Here is a 15,266-nt window from a genome sequence, read left to right as displayed (position 1 = left end):
GAGGCGACTTAGATGAGTGGCAGTTGGAAAATAAATCCAGTCTGGTGAACGCCCCACGGCTGGTAAATGCCAGCGTGAGGCTGGGTCCCTGCTCTTTACAATTCGGTGTTTGTGCGCTATCAGGGTGTTGAGGCGAGGTCGCTGAAAACGCTGCTTTCTTTCTCGGGTACAATTCTCCAGTGTGTCTTTGTGCTACCCAGTGACTCGGTCAGAACAGAGCTTGGGTTTCAGTGGAGTAATCCTTTAGAGAACAATTCCATGACCCCAGTGTCTATTTTCAGTGTCACGGCTACGCAGATGACTCACAGAACCCTCCTGGCATGGCTAAGGTGAAGGATTTATGTACAGATCGAAGCCGGGGGGTAAGAGCGCGGCTGGTTAAAGGCTGGCGGAGGGCGGCTGAGCCCGAGCTGGATAACCTCCTCCGTGAAGGGAGAGCGGGATGGCAGTTGCGGTCGGTCACCTTGTGTTGTGTGTCAGTGAAAAATCAGGAGCGTTTCCTTCATTTCCGCCCGCCCATATGGCAAGGCAAAGACCACACACACACACACACACACACACACACACGCAGACTCTGAAACAAGAATAGCATCCTTGTGCAAACACCTGTAGAACGTGGGCAATCGTGTCCAGCAGGTGCACATCATTGACCTTCCCTTCTGCCGACTAAGGGGATAAAAATAAGACACAATTTCAATGAATGGGCCAAAAGATTATGAGTACGTGATCAGGTAGCTTTGGGGACTAGGTCCACTGTGGAGGGCACGGTGATGATTTTATCCGACCCTGTTTGGATCTTCAGGCAAACCCCAAAACAAATGTTACACCACCACAAACTCCCAACAGCAAGGAAAGCAACACAAAGCCTGTGTGTGTCAGAATAATGGGACAGAAGAGCTGAGAATGCTTGCCCTCCCTCCCAAGTCAGAAGGCGCCCGCTGGCCCGGCGGTGCCTCAACACGCATTGTCATCGTGGGAAGCGTTCATTGTTAGGCCCCTGCACGGAGTCAGTCCCTGCTGCTCTGTAATTTCTACTCACAGGCCCTCGTTTGGCCCTTCGACTTAGTCTTGTTTCTATTCCACCACATCAGATACTGGGGACAATTATGATGGGCTCCCCCAAGTCTCAGAGCCCCTCAGTGTCTCCTCATGTGACGTGGTTCAAGAACTCGGCTCCCCAGCTGCCACGTGGAAGGTTCCATGGGCATGGCAGAAAGAGCCCATGCTTAGCGATCGTTGATCAAACCTGCCTCGGTTTCTAACTCTGCCCTTGGTCAGGTTGTTTGACTTCTAGGAAACTCGGTCTCCACATGCGTAAAATGGGGGCATACAATGGGATTTGTCAAAGGAATTAAATGAGATAATGTGAACCGTCCTCCTCCTGATTCGTTGCTCTTTTCCTAATTCTCTACCCTGAAGCCAGAGCGGGGGAAGGGGAGCAGCTTCAGTTGGCCAAGTCCTCTCACTAACACTGACCTTGCTGAGGTCAGCTGGGTTCCAGGCACCTGCCACGTGCTTCTAGTTATCAGACTGAGGGTGAGCCTACAGTCCCCAAAATTCTCTATTGCCTAGCATGAGTGGGAGGGCTGAGCCGTGGAGCCTGGCGTTTTAAGACCAGATCGCAGGGCTTTAGACAGACACACCTGGGATGGTGTCAGCAATGAGCCACCAAAATGTTAGGGTTCTAGCCCAAAATAGGACTCTCTATGATCGGGATATGAAGGTTATGTTAGCTTTTTCAGCAGCTACGCTTGAGTGTGCCTTCAAAAGATATATGGGGGGCGGTTTCCGTGTTCTGTTGCTGTAGCAATTTTTTTGTATTTAATGCCATCAGAGTAAAATATCACATCCTGAATGGTTGGAAACAAAAGTCGAGATGGAGAGAGCCCCAGGATCAACATCTTTTTCCTCTCCACTTTTATACTCAGCAGCGAGTCAAATCAACATAAGACTACCGTGTCTTCTAGAAGTTTAAAGCCAAATTGGGTATTTCAGATTCCTGGATCTTTATCCTCCACATAATCATTGCATTCGCTCAGAGCGGTTTCCTGTTACATGAGCCTGTCCTTTCCTACTTAGATGAGAAAAATACGAGCCTGTGTTTGAGGAATTTTCCATGAATTAAATAGGTGTGAATTTCAGCCCCTGGAAGTCAAGGCTCTTCATCTGTGGTGTGTTGCTTGAAGCAGGCTCACAGTAATAATCACTGAGAAAATCCAAAGGGGCCGCAAGATTTTCCAAAGCACCGTCACCCCCCCCCCCCCCGTGGTTCTCTAACTTCGGTGAGTATCAGAAGCGCCTGGAGGGCTTGTCACAGCCCAGGTTGCTGGGCCTGACCCTCAAAGATTCTGAGTCAGTAGGTCTGGGGTGGGGCCTGGGACTGTGCCTTTCTAACAGGTTCCTAGGCGATGCTGAAAATGCTGGACTGGGGACCCCGAACTTGGAGAACCACTGACCGCATGCGTCATTTCAGCCGATCCTCTCGTGCTCCTTCAGCTTCTCCTTTCCATTTACAAATGAGTACAGGGGGCTCAGAGAGGCTGTCCTCCCCATAGACCAGTTATTTTCTGATGGTATGAAAGCTGCTACTAGTTAAGTTCACCCACAAGTAGAATTTAGATGGAAAAAAAATGAAATGGTAGCAAAATATATTCAGTACTCACTTGCCAAGGTAGGCATCAGGCCAGATGTTTGACAAACGGGCTCAAATGCTCCCAGGAGCCCGGCCAAAAAGCGTGCTCAGCTTAAAAGTGAGGGAAGAGGTCCTGAGAGGTGGAAGAGTGGGGGGACCTGGGCAGAGCCGGGGGCCGCATCTCTCCATGTGGCACGTGGCTTCTCAGGAGCCGAGGGGAGCCGGGACTCAGGGCTAGGACACGGCTGATCGTGCCGTGCCAAGTGCTGGTGAGTGAAAATCTGTCTGTCTGACAGGGTGAGCTCCGTGCCTTCAGGCAGGCCCATTGGAGACTGACCCCGGGGGAAAACCTCGTATTTACAGCTGCAGCCTCAGAAAGTTTGGCAATTACATTTTCCCATTTAAGAAATTGATTTAGATTTCCAGCCGCTGGTTATAAGCCAGATCTCAGTTGTAAATAAGTCTCAATTCTGCCACGTTGCACCTGCGATGTTTAAGCACCAAGCCACATCCGAGAGAAAACAGGAGTCCCTTGGAATGGCTTGAGCCTTTCTTTGTAGGTTCCTGGTTCACAATTCCAGCTATTTGGAATTAATCTCAGTGAGTCCAATTAAAATTTTTTAAAAATTAGAAGAATAAGTGAAGTGGAAGGGATTAAAGCAATAGGACTTAACTTAGTCAACACAGCAGCTCTGATGCCATCTCATTTGTTCTTCGTGATAATCCTAAAATTGCAAGATCTACTTTGATTCCCATTTCGTAGATGTGGAGACATAGGCACAGAGAGGTTGACTCACTTGCCAGAGGTTACAGAGCGTCTACCAGAGGACAGCCAGGTTCAGAGCCAGGAGCGGCTAACTATAAGGCCAGCGCCCCTGGCTGCTGTGCTGTGTGCCCCTCTGTTATCATCCCTGTACTTGACAGGTAGGGATGTTGTTGGCAAGTAGTTCATTCTTGGGAGGACAGAAGGAATGCCATTCCAAGTGGAATGCTGGCTTTATGGAGCATGTCCTTTGTGAATGATGTCTAAGTCCCCCTCCCCTTTGTAAAACAGGGCTGGGGGCAGGGGGTGGGCTGGGGCAGCTTATTAAGTGCATGGCAGTGTGGGCGCCGACTGCAGGTCCAGCATGTTAGTGCAAGTCAAGGTTTACGGGGGAGGGCGACCCCATCCGAAGGTGCACAGATAGATCAAGAGGGGACCGTGGAGAACTGGGTTGAGCAGTCCGGGGTCACAGCCAAGGAGTGTCTGTGTGACAACCAAGATCACCGGTGTGTGTGTTTTGACTCTTGTCTGTGGGGCAGCGTGCGGCCTGATCTGGCTTTCGGGGTGGACGGTAACACCTGTGCTCTTGTCCAGGATTTCTAGGAGCCATGGAGCATGCTCTGAAATGCTTTTCTTGGCAGAAGAACGTGCCGGCCCTCTGGACGAGAGAGACGCCAGGAAGCTCGTGCTCTGTGCTGAACGGCGTCCGAGTTCTGAGTCTCCTCTGGATCATGTCGGGGCACACCAGCCAGATGACTGCATGGCTGTCTTTGGGTGAGAGGCACCGATGAGTCTCTAGGAGCAGTCGAGGAAGAGAGACGCTTTCCTGTGCGGGGAGCCTGTTGGGTCAGGGGGTGCGGAGGCTGCAGCCTTCCCCACGAGCAGCCTTCCTCCTGTCTTAGAGCCACAGCCATGACCGCCCCCCAGTGAGTTTCCCAGGCCAGTGCCCGGTAATTGCTTTACCTCCTCCTGGGTGTGAGTCAGGCCTCTGACGAACAGGTGAACAGCGGTATCTGAGGATTGCATACTCCTTGTCCAACGGGCTGGATTCCTTCTAGTAATGATTGATGAATCCAGAAACTGATGTTTCTTTCACCTGGAAAAATAGCCAAGCATAAATAAATATTGTGCACTGGTGTTAAAGTGTTTCCCGGCCCGCTGTCTGTTGCCTCGCTCCCGAAGCACCGCCAGAAGGAGCAGCCCTTTATAAGTGGGGCCAACACGTGGGGCAGAGTTGAGGGGAGGGGCCAGATTGCTACAGATCCCAGGCGATCTGCAGCAGCCCGTGGCGGGGTGATGCTGCGTGCCCCCGAGCCGTGGGCCCTGTGAGAGCAGGAAGCAGCTCAAAGCCTTGGTACCATGCCATGGTAGGCCCTTTAAGTGCCTCTGTCACCACTTCTCATGCCAAGCTCCTGTCCCCTCGCAAGTTGTGGGGCTGCACGAGATCCTCCTGATGCTATGAAAGTTGAAGGCGTCTCTCTTGCTTGTTCTGAAAACATATATCACATGACTTTCTTCCGGGAAACAAAAAGATATCGTTTTCCGGTTTGTTGCAGATAACGTGCTCGAGTGGAAAACCAGAGTGCTTAAAAACCCACTGTACCTTTACTCTCGGAGCGGCCCGTTCTATCTTGGGGTTGACACATTCTTCCTGGTCAGGTAATACGGTGTTTTCCCTGCTGTTGTACATGTTGCTGTTTGTCTGGGGAGATGTACGTGTGTGTGATGCCATCACCACTTTAGTGAGAAAAAGTGAATGGCTCACACTTATTTACTCACCTGGCCTTTGCTTCTGTCCTACTGTAAGTAGTACTCTTGTCATCAGCTCCTCGCTTTTGTATCTTCAGTTTGTTAAATGAGTTAGGGTGGCTCTCGAAAAATTTTTTAAGATTTTATTAATTTATGAGAGAGAGAGAGAGTGAGAAAGAGCATGAGCAGAGGGGAGGGGCAAAAGGAGAAGCAGGCTCCCCACTGAGCAGGGAGCTCGATGCAGGGCTCGATGCAGGGCTCGATCCCAGGACCCCGGGATCATGACCTGAGCCGAAGGCAGTTGCTTAACCAACTGAGCCATCCAGGCACCCCTCTAAATTTTTCTTTCTTTCTTTCTTTCTTTCTTTCTTTCTTTCTTTCTTTCTTTCTTTCTTTCTATCTATCTTTCTTCTTTCTTTCTTTCTTTCTTTCTTCTTTCTTTCTTTCTTTCTTTCTTTCTTTCTTTCTTTCTTTTTTACAAAAGGTGATTTTATCTGAATCAAAATTGTTTATTTCAGTGGTTCTCAAATTCTGGTCCACGGACTGATGCGAATCCGTGATAAAGTTGCCAGTTCTCACCGGAGTGAAATGTGACCACATCTGAAAAGGGTGTGACATTTCGTAACGCTTTCTTTATGTAAATGAACTACGGAGAAGTGCGTTGCCTTAATCGTGGGATGAACGGCGGCACTGTGTTCAGAGCCGTAGCAGCATCTCACTTCATCCTCACCATGTCCCCCGACAGGGGCCACTGGTAAAATCCCCATTTTCTTCTTTTTTGGTGGCGAAGGTGAAATGCACATAAATTAAGCCCCTCAAGTGAGCAGTTCAGTGGCATTTAGTACGTTTCCAGGTTTGTGCAACCAACCGCTTCTAGCCAGTTCCAGAACATGGGCAGCACTTCAAGGGAGACGTCACACCCGTGAAGCAGTTATTCCCCACTCCCCACCCCCCCATTCCTAGAAATCCGCTCTCTGAATCTGTGGATTCACCTCTTTTAGATATTTCGTATCAATGGGCCACACGGCGTCTGGCCTTTACGTACCCGGCTTCTTCTCCTTGCTGTTTCCCAGGCTCACGCACGTTGTGACACAATTCAGTACTTCCTTCCTTCTTGTGACCCAGTGATATTCCACTGTATGGCTGGACTACCAAATCTCTACTTTAAAGGCAAGACCACTGAGCCTGAGGGAGACAGTCCTGGTGTGGACCCGCTATCCAAACCCAGGCAGTCAGACCCTGGAGTCCATGTTCTCAGTCACTGTGCAGACCCGCCTCTCCCTCTTTTGGGTTGAATGTCTCTTCCTTCACAGGGAGATGGTGACAGTAGACGGCAGTGGCTTTCATCAAATGCTAGGCATTCATCCGTCCAACCATCGTCCACTGACCACCTGTTTGCCAGGCATCGTTCTAGGCCCTGAGGGTACAACAAACAAGGACTACTTGTGGTGTTCCCATCAGTGTGTGTGTGCGTGCGTGTGTGTGTCCAGCAATAAGCAAACAAATAAACAAGAAAAAATATGGTAGTAATAAATACTAGGAAAGAATAGAACAGTGGTTGTGAGAGCGAGCAGGTAGCTGTTTAGACTCATCGGAGCAGCCTTGTCTGTTGAGGGGCTGCTGGATCTGAGTGGCGAGAAGGAGCCGGCCATGGGACAAATCCAGGATGGGAAAACTTCAGGCAAAGGGAGGCAGTAGTGGAGAAAAGCTAAGGGGAGGGAGAGAGACAGAGAGAGAGACAGAGCACCTTGTTAAAGGAGCAGAACGAAGACTGAAGCATAGAGAAGGTGGGGAGACAGGGAGGAGAGGAAAGACAGCGAGCCAGGCAGGGCCAGACCACAGAGGACCTTGTAGCAAGACTCAGGAATTTGGACTTCAGTCTTGGTGAAACAGGAAGTGATTGGATAGCTTTCATTTGAAAAGTGATATCATTTGACATTTTATTTATTTTATTTTATTATTTAAAAAAAAGATTTTATTTATTTATTTGAGAGAGAGAGAGAGTGCACGAGCAGGGGGAGCAGCAGGCAGAGGGAGAAGCAGGCTCCCCGCTGAGCAGAGAGCCCAATGCGGGCCTCAATTCCAGGACCCTGGGATCAGGACCTGAGCCAAAGGCAGACACTTAATGACTGAGCCACCCGGGTGCCCCTCATCTGACATTTTAAAAACGATCACTCTGGCTCCTGGTTAATAACAGACCTAAGGAAGGCAGGGATGGGAGCAGGGAGAACAATCGGGTGCCCTTGGCTGTACTTTGGATGCGAAACGATGAGGAGCCTGTGGGGTGGTGGGCAGGACAGAGAGAGAAGGTCACATTCAAGATAGGCTTTAGAGGTGGAATTGTCAGGACCTGTTGCTTATCGGACATGAAGTGTGAGAAAGAGAGGACTTGAGAAGGATTTCTGGTGTGGCTCAGTAACTGAAGAAAAGAGGGGTGATGCACGCTGAGTGGAAAGACTGGAGGGGTCTGGAGGGAGAATCAGGCCTTCTGTTGGAATTGAACTGTCCCGACCACATGAAGATAAAGGGAGCTCGTGGACACCCACGCGGAGGTGTGAGGTCAGCCTGGGCTCTGGAAGCCTGGCGCTCGGTGGACATGTCAAGGCGAGAGATGGGAACTTTGGAGCCCTTGGGTTACAGGCAGCATGGAGGCCACGGAGCTGAATCAGAGGCCGCTGGGAGGAGGGCAGAATGACGGATCAGGGGGCATGCTAAGGTTCCCTCTCGCCCCAGGCTGGAGAAATTGGGGAGGAAGGAGAGCCCCCGAGGGTCCGAGAACAAGTGAGCGGTGAAATGGGAGGACAGGTGGGACAACACAGGGACCAGAGAGCCAAGACAAGAAAGTGGTTGAGGAGGGAAGGGCGTCGTCGCCGCTGGGCCCACGCTCTGGGAGCTGAATGTGCCAAGAGGTGCCCTCTGCGTTTGGCAGCACGGAGGCAGAAGCGGAAGTGACAGCCTGACAGGTGGGGCGGACTGCAGACTGTGCCTGGGGGCTGCACGGCCGGCGGGAGTAGGTCGGTCCCAGGTAAGAGAGGAGATCCGAGACTGTCTACATTATATGCCGGGAACGACCAAAGACAAGCCACGTGGGGACGGAGGGATGGGAGTTGGCCAGACGAGGAAGCAAGCTTCTCACGAGTGCCACTTAGTTTTTTAAATTTTAAAGTCTGTGAAATGCCAAAGGTATGCACCAGGGAACCACCAGATCAGGAGAGAACCTGCTGGCAAACAGGGGGAGCCACAGAGGCTGACGGGGCCATCCTTTCCTGCAGCACTTATTTCCCGAGACCGAGACCCCGGCGGCTTGTTTCCTCTCCTCCTTCAGACGTCTGCTCAGAATGCTGCCTCCCCGCCAGCCCTGCTGGTCCCCCCTGTTTAAAATGCACCACCAGCACTCTGGACTTCCTTTTCCTGATTTATCTTTCTCTTTATCTAACATACCTAGAGATGCCCCTTATTTATTCTTCTGCTTGCTGTCTCTGTCTCTCCACTGGAATACAGGGCAGGTCTTTTTTCTGTTTTGTGTCCTGCTGTCACGGATGCTTAAAGCAGTACCAAGCGTGTATAGTATTGCTCGATAAGTAGTTGTTGAAATGATTTCTTTCTTCTTTTTTTTTTTTTTTTGAAATGATTTCTTAATTGTTTTAGCTCAAGCCTCTGGTATGACAGTTTCTTGGGGGAGTGCAGAGAAAGTAGGGTACAGAGTGAGCTGAGACCTGGTCACTAGGGCAGCAGCTCATGCTAGGAGATGGCCAGGGTGACACTCAAGTGACCCAGATAGGCGGGGGTCAAAGGCCACCGTCTCTAGTGATATGGGAACCACTAGGCACCGGACTTTCCAAGAGGGCACACTGGGACTAACCAGGCAGGAAAAGCCCAACTGCGGGAGACCTCGGCCAGCCCCCGGTTGGGTGGGGAGGTCTGCCCAGGGGACAGCATTACGAAGTCCAGAACTCTGTTCCCTGCAAGAGGACTAGTAAGAACAAAGCAAAAAAAAAAAAAAAAAGACACCAAATGCTGGATGGGGCTGATTGGCCGAGCTCCAAGCCGTGGGCGGGCGGCTGGCAAGGACGATCAGGATGGCTGGAACCGGAGCCAGAACTCAAGCTGCAGGATTGCCACCAGGAGGGGAGAATGAAGGCCTGAAAAGCCACTGGTCATGCCTGGACTATCGGTGCAAATCTCTGAGACAACGCGGACGCCACTGGGTCAGCCCTGAGATACCCACAACACAGGCCAAGGCTATGAAATTTCCAATGTCCAAGAAAATGAGAATTATGTGCCCCTTTATTGTAAGGACTACATGTCTGACCCCAGGCTCGCCCTGGGGCCTGGGGAGTGCGGGCCTCTTATCAGTGGTTCTCAGAGTCTAGTCCCAACGCAGTTGTACTAGCCTCGTCTGGAAGGTTGCTAGAAATGCAGCTTCTCGGGCCCCGTCCCAGGCCTGCTGAGTCATACCATCTGGGCTGGAAAAAGCCCTTGGGGTGCTGCTGCCTCCTGGTCAAGTCCGAGAACCGCAGCATGAGCCCCGCGGCGTGAGACGCCGAGGACGGCGGAGTGGAAGCCAGCCACTCCTGACCCAGCCTAAGAGACCAAGACATCTCTCTCTTTTCTGTTTATCTCTGTGTGCTTCTGTTTCTCATTGCCTGTCTCGGTAACTGTTTTCTTCCCCTCCAGCATTCATTTTGTTTACTTGAGAAAGTGCAAGTTGGGGCGCTAGCAAGTAACTCTTGATCTCGGGGTCGTGAGTTCGAGCCCCACGTTGGGGGTAGAGATGACTGAAACAGATAAACTTAAAAAAAAAAGTATACATATTCTCTTAAATAGAATTTTCATTTGGACAATGGAAATAATACTAAGGGATTCGAGTATCGCCATCGTGCTGGGAGCCTACAGTCTTTTATTCCATACACTATAATTCTAGGAAGTTGCAACGAATATCATGCCCGCCTTTACAGCTGGGAAAGTTCATGTGCAGAGACGAAATAACGTGCCCCTGCCCCCGCCCCCCGCTAGGAAAGTTAGAATCGGAACTGAAACAGAATGTTTGTTTCGGGCCCAAAGTGTGCCGTACCCACCACGCCACTCATGTTTATATAGTAAAACTAAAGACTCCTGACTCTCGCTGGGGACGGTTGGGGGGATCGCTTTCTACCTCTCCGGCTGACTCCATGCATCTCTACCACAGGACCGTGCTCTTCCCCCGTGGGGTCGGGTCTCTGGGTCTTCCCAGCATCCGACAGCGACTTCTCCTGCTCACAGCCTGTTTCCCTGCCAGCCTTTCTCTTTGTCCTCCGGACGAATGGGATGGTGCGTGCCCGCCCACAGAGACAGACCCTGATTCATTCTTCCCTGAAATGAAGAGGAGGCCGGGATTAGAATTGGCTGTCCTACCTCCACATCTCAGCACTCCTTTCTACATGTCTCCATCAATTGTGTTCCTATCCTAGTGAATCCGACCTGCTCCGTTTCAAAAGAAACTCATGCTGGCAGAGAACAAAGACATTCTCTAACCCTCCCTGATCCCTTCCAACACACACACAGCCCTCTTTTGCAATAGGAAATGCATTTGTTCCTTAGGGAAACACCCACAAGGATCATTGGCATCCCTGTCAGAAGGTCAGGAAACTCACTCCCAAACTTGCTTGTTGTCAAGTTAGAACTCAGAGACGTAGCCTGTGTCTTTAGCTGAGCATTCTGGGTAACATATTCGTCATCAGGTTATGTTGGTGGAGAATGTTGGTCAACCCACTGAGTCTTTGAGCTTCAATGTCCCTGTTAGGTAAGCCGGGGTGGTAATATCTTCCCTTTCACCAATCACTCGCTCAACAAACACTTATTGCAAAGCAGTCTGGCAATGATCTAGAAGGAAAAGCAACACCATTAGCGAAAGTACTTTGAAAACGATGTGGCTCTCTGAAAGGGGAAGGCTTTGGACGACATTATTTCAAAAGGCTGATGTGGTAGCTCAACGAGCTGTTCACCAAATATTTCTGGTTCTCTTCCCTCCAGGCCCTTGGTGACTTCCTGGCCCCGCGGCGGTTGGGCAGGAACTAGGTCTGGCCAGCGAGGGGTACCTGGTGTTGCTGGTATGCTGAGGGCTTTAGACACGTCCCTTCTGGGCTAGAGCATTTAATTGTCAGTTTGAAGCCCTCCAGCACCCTTTTGTTCTCTGCCATGGTCGCTGGTGACCTTTTGGAGAGTGGCTGCAACCTCGGCATGGGTCTCCTGGTGGGGACGATGCTGAGCTCCAGGCGACCGGCCGTGTGCGTGCAGCACAAGCAAGAAAAAAAAAACTATTATTGTTTAGTGTTGGAGATAATCTTCTTACTGCAGCATCGCTTACGGACCCTGATAAAGACAGCCCAGTGTATCATCCGATGAACGGTATCACTGAGAAGTCATTCCTGTGACTCGTCTTCTCTCTCTCTCTCTCTCTCAGTGGCTGGTTAAGTGCGAGGTCGTTTTTAAAGATACATCAGAATTCAGACAAAGGAACGACCCTCAGTGTCATACTCAGATACGTCCTCAGCCGCTTTACAAGGTAGGGCTGTCTCATCTTTTCATTCGTTATTGCTGTGTAATCATTTATTCCTTTTTAGTCTTTAGCCCTCCTTTGAAATAATTTTCAAAGAAAAATAAACTGAGAGACAGGGTTTTCTTTATAAAGTTGATTTTTGCTGGCTTAATGGCCGTTGCCATTACAAGATAACAATTTTCATGGCATTTGTCCCAATAGAATGTGAACTATATTAAACCAGCAAAAACGTCCTTATTTCTCAGCTGATGGGCAGCAGGCTTCAATACATGTACTGTCAGGTGTCCCTGGAATGTGTCTCCAAAGGGAGAATGTCCATGGTTCCTATAAATTGGTAGTAACTGGGTCCTGTAAATCAGAGTACTAAGGGTAATGATAAAAATAAAATAAGATATAACGAGGAGAGGGGAAGGTGACGCTTGAAACAACGGTCCTTCTGCTCAGAGGGAGGCGGGGAGGACGTGGTCCTCTTTACGAATGTGTGGACAGTTGGGGCAGGAGGGGATACGCTATTGGGACGGAGTATGGAGTCAGTGGGATAGCAGACAGGTAGTGAAGCAATGAAACACACTCTGCTCGGGGAGAAGAGGAAACTCAACTCAGGTAACCCAATACTCCTCTTGTACCTTCTCTAACTCATGGTTTGTTGCTGGCTGAGCTGGGCCAGCTCTCACTGCTTAGGGCCCACGCCTCTCTTGTTACATTTCATGTCAAGGAATAGGAAGGGGGGTGTTGAAATAGTCTTCTGGGCTGGTAAATGGAGTGGGTAGATCTGACTCTAGTTGGTCTGCCTGGGCTTGCATTCTGGCTCAATCTTCTGCCAGCTGTGTGACCCCGAGAAAGTGTCTCAACCTTCCTGTGCTGGAGTTCACCCATCTCAAAAATGAGACGAATAGTGGCACTCACTCCACTGGACTCTTGCGAGGATAAAATGAGAGAACGTGTGCTAAGAACCTAGAAAAGTGTGACACGTAATAAGCCTTCATAAGTACGAGCTGCCATTATTATTCTTGTTGCTACTTGCACCTTGTAACTTTTCTGGTGAATAGGTTAATAATGAGTCTGAGCTAGGGAATAGGCCTCTATTGATTTCTTTCCACCATGACCTTTGTGGTTTCTTCCAAACACTATTAAATCTAGCCCTTGTCCTGCATGCTTGACAGAGTGCTTATTCTTTCAATATCTTCTGGGTGCCTGGCACTGGGTTTAGCCTATTCTGCTCTGTGGTCTTCTGTAGAGGGACCGGCATTCAGACCAGGGTTTCTTAGTGAGAGAGGCTGATGGGTTGTTAGGGGGTGGGGCGTGGAATGCCATGGCCTGGTGGGTTCTGCCTGGGAAACCCGCTTCAGAAGAAAAGTCCTAGAGCTGGAGATTGAAGAGCAGGAAGTGTTTTAACAGGCAGATAAAGCAGTAGTGGGGGCAGGAAGAGTCCGTGTGTGTGTGTGTGTGTGTGTGTGTGTGTGTGTGTGTGAGGCCTTACAGGGCAAGATGGTGGCAAGGATCCCATGAGTAAATTCTTGCAATATCTGGGCAGGACAGCAGGTCTGGGCTGGTGATTGGCATTGGGAATGGAGAGAAGGCAGATCAAGGACACTCGCATTTTCCAGCCTGAACGACATGGCAGGTGGTGGTGATGTTCTTGAGATAGGGAGCTCGGGGAAAGTGGCAGATTGGAGCCAGGAAGAGAGAGTCCACAGCGGGACAAAACTTTGTTGAAAAATCAGGGGAAGCATCCCCAACTGAGTTTGAACTCACTCTATAAGGTAAACCCAGTGAGAAAGCAGCCACACTCCTAGCCACTTTGATGTTCTCATTCTTGTCAGCAAAACCCACAGTTATTACTCAAATATGATGGATTGTTTGCCTACTTACCTCCAAGGGGACTGGAAGTAAGATCATTTGTTCACTCACTCTTTCTGTATTTGTGGAGGGCCCCCTGTGTGCCAGAGACTGTTGTAAGCCCTGGGGACCCAACAGTTCATAACCATGCAAGTGCCTTCTGGCCTGGGGTTATGTTCTAGTGAATAGAGATAGACGATCAACAAATAAATATGCAACATTAAGTTGCAACATGCAAATACATTTCTAACAGGTCAGTGCTGGTAAGTGTCACAAGGTGCGAACTGGGAGATGGAGGCACGATGCGCTCTTCCTCTGGAAGGGTAGTCATGGGAGATGACATTTGTCCAAGGAAATAAAAGAAAGTTCTAAGCAAAAAGAATGCTGTGCGGGAAGAAGGGCCTACATGGGGAGTGGGTGCAGAGAAGGGCACACCGTTGGTGTGTTTGGAAGACCCCAGAGAGCCCGCTAGAGAGAAGGGAGCAGTTAACTTGGAGAACAGAAAGGTGTGAATTCAGAGACGTGGGGCAGGAGCTCCGCCGGGGCGGGGGGGCGGCATACAGGACCGTTAGCTGGCTTAAGGACTTTCTATTTCATCTGGAGACAAGAAGCCTTTGGGGGGTTCCCGGAGGGGAGTGGCATGGTCAGATTTACATTTTCCAAGAATCACTCTGAGAATAGACAGTGAGAGGAGAGCAGCAGGAGATGGGCGACAGCTGGAAGCTAGTGTGGCTATAAGAGAATGCAAAACCCAGCTTCCAGGGGTCAATCAGGACAGCTTCTGTAATGGGAAACAAGAGGGGTAGATGTTCCGGACCCTGAAAACTGTGTGGTTATTCCAACCAGAGCCACATTTTTAAAATATCTATATCTATCTATCTCTATCTCTATCTATCTATCTATCTATCTATCTATCTATCTATCTATCTATCATCTATCTATCTATCTCTATAGATAGATAGAGATAGATTTGTGTATGTAAAAAAATTACTGATAAAAATGTCTAATGATAACAGAAGGTTATACACTAAAAGAAAGGGTACCCACTGCAGTCCCACTCCCCACAGGACACCTTTGTTAACGGTTTCGTGTGAATTCTTGCAGGTACTTTCCATGTATTTATATGCATTGGGGTTTCCCCTCGTGAGTAGGATTATACAATATGCCGCACTGTTTTGCATGTAGCTGTTATGCACTTAATGATTTAACGTTGGCATGTCTCTCTCTCTGCATGAAAGGAACCACCTCACTGACTCCAAAGTTCGGGTGGGACGGTGATGCGTGGGTGAACTATCAGTTTAACCTGTCCCCGTTAATGGGCATGGTGCTAATTCCAAGTTTTTGCCGTCTCAGACAATAATACAATGTCTAGACACTTATGCACTTTTGTGAACATGTTTGTGGGTAAATTCCTACAAGTAGTAGTTTGGTGCATCTAACATTTCGATAGACATTTTCCAATTTACCTTCCCGCCCAACAGGTCTGAGAAGGCCTGCTTCTCACACCTCTTACAATAGCCAAAGTTGTACTTTTTAATCTTTGAAAAACTTGACTTTAAATCTTCCAGAAGCTTGGACAAAAATGAAGAGCGTTTACATTTATCTGATGCTCTCGATGTTTCCCAGTGTTTCCTTACTGATCTCATTTGATTCTCAAAAAACCTCGGGAGGCAGGAATCGTGATCTTTCTTAAAAGAATCTAAGGAATTATCGTTCCCCTTTTTCCATAGAAGAGGAAAGAGAGA

The 15,266-nt window shown here is 49.4% G+C and overlaps 1 protein-coding gene across 1 annotated transcript in view; it reads left to right on the top strand.

Annotated features, from left to right (window-relative positions):
* LOC123787560 (O-acyltransferase like protein-like) overlaps window positions 1-15,266 on the top strand; it is a gene marked incomplete at its 5' end in the record, with an annotated part of 47,311 nt that overhangs the window by 9,753 nt on the left and 22,292 nt on the right. Inside the window, 3 exons of the mRNA XM_045790383.2 lie at window positions 3,990-4,169; window positions 4,952-5,054; window positions 11,587-11,688. Of these exons, the coding sequence (XP_045646339.2) occupies window positions 3,990-4,169; window positions 4,952-5,054; window positions 11,587-11,688 (385 nt within the window). The remainder of the gene's footprint in view (window positions 1-3,989; window positions 4,170-4,951; window positions 5,055-11,586; window positions 11,689-15,266) is intronic.

The sequence above is a fragment of the Ursus americanus genome, chromosome 19, assembly GCF_024610735.1.
Source record: "Ursus americanus isolate L20-20 chromosome 19, mUrsAme1.1.p, whole genome shotgun sequence".
In the NCBI taxonomy this organism is placed as follows: Eukaryota; Metazoa; Chordata; class Mammalia; order Carnivora; family Ursidae; genus Ursus; species Ursus americanus.
The sequence above is the reverse complement of the archived record's forward strand: the minus strand, read 5'-3'. Positions and strand labels throughout refer to the sequence as shown.